General features: G+C 49.6%; 1 protein-coding gene across 1 annotated transcript; it reads right to left on the bottom strand.

Annotated features, from left to right (window-relative positions):
• Window positions 1-347: 347 nt before the first annotated feature.
• On the bottom strand, window positions 348-2,919 carry CLEC14A (C-type lectin domain containing 14A). Its single transcript, XM_081133302.1, is given in 2 exon segments — window positions 348-1,457; window positions 1,460-2,919. Coding segments are annotated over 2 exon segments (1,605 nt in total). The 5' UTR covers window positions 2,847-2,919; the 3' UTR covers window positions 348-1,239.
• Window positions 2,920-4,855: the final 1,936 nt, after the last annotated feature.

The following is a 4,855-nucleotide window of genomic DNA, read 5'->3' as shown; positions in this document are numbered from 1 at the left end:
TGTAAACTTCCTGATTTCATTCTCTGTGGTTGCTAAGCTGGTTTCTCTATCTGTCTCCATGCACCAATCTCCACACACTTAATTTTAAAGACTTGGCATACTAGAAGAGGGATATTTTCTAGGAGGCCTCAATTCCACTAGATAGTGATTATTACTGTCTTAATCGTTTTTCAGAGGAATGCTTCATTTAGATTACTTCCTAATAGCCCAAGTCATAAAAAGATGATAAATATTTGTATTTACCATTTATTCTTATACTAGTAATTCTTATAGAAAGTGGCTTGCCATGGTTTTGTCCATGTAGACTCTTATGAAATTGAAATCACTCCAAGATGAGCATGTATGGTCACTGCACATGCTTTTATTAAGCAGGGAAGGAAAAGGTCTGGATTTCAAGTTTTTCCGTGGATTAAACAGTGCACAAGAACCAGCAACTTTGGAGGAAATCCAGCTTACTTGTGCTTTAATGCACCTAGAAGATTTCAAATCAATACTTCGCATTAATGTTTTAATTGGAAATTAATGCTTTATTTCAATTTAATTTCAATTAATGTTTTAATTGAAAATTGCCATAATTGGAAGTGAGGATCAGCATCCTGCTGTTTAGGAGAGGACTATTTGGTTGGGAAGGTCATTACACTGGTGAGCACAGACATTGGAAGAGAAAAACAAATCGTTTGTTTCCTGGAGCAAGGACACACAGTAAACACTTGAACTGGTGGTCAACTATAATTTGCTTCTAGAGCCAGAAAATCTGGCAACACTGAGTTGGGATTCATAGCAGAGCACACAGGTAGCAGTGACGTTGAAAACAAAGAACAGAAGAACCAAGGACAAAGTTACCAGTTCTTAAAGTTCTGCTCTTCATTACAAGGACTTAAAGTTTCCCCCCTCAACCTAAAAGCAGGATGTACTCTTATTGCTGTGCCCAGTGTGCCCCTCAGCTGCTCTTCCTAAATTCTCCTCCAGGAAACCAGTGATAGCTGAGTCTGGGTTATCAACGATCCTTTATTATTTTGCCTGGGAATTTAAACCAATATACCCCCAGTCTGAACAACGTAGGCAGAGTTTTTCTTTCCACTGCGGTAAAAAATAAAATATAAAATATTGTATTGTTTTCTTATGTGCTTCCAATATCTTAAAACATTCCATCACTTCTTCAACTCCCCCAGGATAAACACAAGAAAACACCTCTCCCCAGTAGACTCCTGGCCCCTCAGGCACTTTCACTTCTTCACCTTAGGAAAGGAGCATCCCCGTCGGATGCGGCTCCTCCCCGACGAGAGGGAGTTTAGGGGGAGGGGACTTCTGTAGAAATCGTCCTTCCACAGAGGAGCTCCTCTTCCTTTCCCTTTTTATTGAAAGGGTAAACTGCTCACAAGAAGTGCTGCGTGTCTCCGGAGTCAGACAGGACCCAGTCAGCGAGGCGCCCCCTGCTCGGTCCCGCAGGCCTTCGCCCCGCGGTCTGCGGGGTGCGCGGAGCTGGGGCGGGGAGCCGCGGCCGCCGCAGCGCTCTCCACGCCCCTAGGGGCCAAAGGCCCCTTTCTTGGCCCAGAGGAAGGGCTTCGGTGAAAGCAGAGTTTGAAAAGCCCCAGCACTGTCATGGTCAGGATCACCAACACTACTACAGCTATGCTCACAAGTATGAAAACCACGGTGGAGGAGGAGTCCAAGGCCCGGGAAATGTCAGAGGAAGACGTGGAATTGGCCTTGGGAATCACGCTTCCTGAAGAAGTGATGGCCTTGGAGTTGGCTCGAGGGGACATTCGAAGGGTGGGCGTCGTGCTTTGTGCTCCCCACCCAGGAATCTCGGAAATAGATGTTGCGGAACTGCCTCGTGCAGGGACGTGGGGTATCTCTCCTGGTTTCTCAGGGACCCTCGGCGACCCTGTTCTCCTCGGCACGGGGCTGGCTGCGGTGGCCAGCTGGTGCCCGGCGGGCGCCGTGGTCCCCGCAGGGCCTGGCTGTCCTTCTCCATTGGTTACACAGGAGCGTCCGTCCTTCTCCAGCTGGAAGCCCGCAGCACACTCGCAGACAAAGCCTTCCGAGTCGTCTAGGCAATCAGCAAGCTCTGCGCATCTGCCTGCACGGAGGTACCTTCCTGGGCAGGGACAGAGCACGGCCCCCGAGGGAATCCCGTCCCAGCGAGCGCCGACCTGGTCCGCGATGCAGGTGGCAGTGACCCATTGCTGCCCAGGGCAGCGCGCACTCACCTTGGTCCCGGGGGGACTGAAGCCCAGCGCCGCGCTAGACAGCTGGAAGGGCGCGCGGTAACTCAAGCCGGAGGCGGCGCCGGGGCGCGGCGCGGGGCACAGTCCCTCGAACTGGTACTTGCACAGGTAGCCGTTGGCACGCGTGTGACAGCTCACCTCCTTCCAGCCCGCGGGCTCGACTCCTCCGGCGGCCTGGAGCGCCGCGCAGCTCCGCGAAGTGCAGGAGGGCTGGGGCTCCTGCGCCCACGGCAGCGTTTCGTTTTCCAACCCGCCGTCGTCGAGGGACAACCAAGAGAAACCCCGCAACGGCTCGTTTTTCACGGTGCACTGGGGTGGTCTCCGCTCCAGAGCCACCCAAAACATGAGGTCTTTGGAGCCCCCGCCGGGCCCCGGGCCTGCCCGCAGCAGGGCGAGCACCGCGCCGAGCTCCGCGCCCGCGCGCACCGTGCTGAGCGCCCCGCCGCGCAGGGTGCAGGCCTCCGCCGCCGCCGGCCGCTTGATGGTCGCGTGGTGCAGGCTGTAGCAGGCCCCCGAGGCCGAGCACCTCGCGCGGTCGGCTGTGGGGTGCTCGCCACGGCCCGGCCGGGGCCAGAACGCCTGCCAGAGGAGGCACAGGGTGAGCGCCGGCCTCATGGTGGAGGCCCCGCGCCCACAGCTGCTCCCAAATTGGATCTGCCCTGCCCGAGAGCTCGCAGATGTCCCTAGAGCTCGGTCACCGCCCTCTACAGCCGGCTCTAGCCTCGCTTCCCCCGCCCACTCCCGCCCCCCACCTCCAAGAGGCCCCAGCAGGGCCCTGGCTGCAAACCGCTACCCTTAGGCCGAGACAGGAAATGTGCGCGGAGCTCTGCCGGCCCGGGGCGGCCCTGATTTATTCTGGGGTCAGGAACGCAGCTGGCGCGGGGCACTGGGGACGCAGCTGACCAAGAAGGTCAAACACCCTGCTAAGAGCTGGGGGGAAAGGAAGTCGCTCCTGGGGCGAAGTGGATCGTTTTTCCTAGTTTAGGAAATTTTCGGACCTCAGATTCCCCAAACACTTCGGTGAACACGGACAGGAAGGGCAGAAGAAGAGGAACTTGCTCAGAGCCCACGCCCGCCCATTGTGCTTCATCCGGAGCGGTGGGGTGGGCCCCACGGCACTTTGTAGAAGGCTCCGGCTTTCATCAGGCCTGCGACTGAGGCGGGGAAATTTTTGCAAGAAATAGAAGCATCTCTCTTGTCACCAGAGGCAGCGCTATCTAACCTCGGTCTCTTCCTGGGCTCTACTTCTCTGTCCTATCAAAGGAGATTCAGGAGTGTTAACTGCTAGTAAAAGAATGAGTTCTGTTTTGGCATCTTAAATGGGAAGTACTGCTTCTTGGGTCAGCGCTTGCCTTAAACGTTTGTTTTTCGCTTCCACTCATTTCTCTTTGAAATGGCCTATGCTGGTTCATGCAGGAAAGGAAAAATGTAATTCTAGGCCCAAATGAAAAAAAAAAAGTGGCCGTAGATCTTAACCTTTGTTAGGGTGTTAGGTTCCTTATCACTATGTGATTTCATAACTTCTTCAAGCTTACAGGTTATATCTAAATGAGTTCATGGCCTCATTAATGCTTGAGGACAACTCCTCCACCTATGAATTTATCCTTGAACTATTTTAACATTCTTTTCTTCTATGATTAAGTGTCATATTTGCAGCAATAAGTTGTAAAAGTCCCTTTCAGGGTCACTAGAGTTCAGTAGCCTTAAGAAATTAAAATATTTATAACATTATAACGCATATTGTATATTGTAAAAAAAAAAAAAAAATACCCTGCAACTTAAAAAGTGGGTGAGTCAATTTCTTCAGAGTTCCAATGGGTATTTTGTTTAAATATAAACACTTCAACCCAGTTGGGAGTGGATAGGAATTAAAAGTAAGTGAAGAAAGGAAAGGTTAAACACTGCACTGTCTATGAAAGAATTTTCTGGTTAGCAACTTCGGCAATTCTACATCATTTTGAAAAATATGTCTATATTGGTTCATAGTGACCAAATGTTGTAATCAGAAATACATAGAGTTTCAACTAAGCCCTCTTAAACATGCTTGATGCTTTTAAATATCTATATTCAGAATGAAAGTTGCCATTCCATGAATAATGCATACCACCCTTTTAAACTCACTTTGTTGTACTGGGTGCTACCCTTCAGGTTACTGAGGAGGGGTAGGAAGGAAGGTTTCAGGATCACATTTGCACGTTCCTGCCTCGTTTTTACTACTATTCTCACTCTTCTCTTAAAAAGTCCATGTATCTTAACAAAGGATAGTAAATACCATGAATCATCATCACACTTACCTTGCTGTTGCTGACTGAGGAGTTTTGCAGCAGGATTTCTCTCCTATCCTCACTGTTTCCAAATTTAAAGGACATTCATTAGTCATTCATTTCAGATGCACAAGAATAACCTTAAACATGACTTTGCATTTAAATTAACTAATGTCTTATAAGAAAGGAACAGGAAAATCCAGAAATCTAATTGAATGGACTTTAAAAATATTTAATCACTTGGGCCAGTTCTGGATGCCCTTGCAATCCAATGACTGTGTGTTTGTAAATGTGTCCATATAACACTGTATATTTTAACACAATAAAACCATTTATAAACCTAAATAGCCAATAAAAATC

The sequence above is a fragment of the Miniopterus schreibersii genome, assembly GCF_964146895.1.
Source record: "Miniopterus schreibersii genome assembly, chromosome: 1".
NCBI lineage: Eukaryota > Metazoa > Chordata > Mammalia > Chiroptera > Miniopteridae > Miniopterus > Miniopterus schreibersii.
The sequence above is the reverse complement of the archived record's forward strand: the minus strand, read 5'-3'. Positions and strand labels throughout refer to the sequence as shown.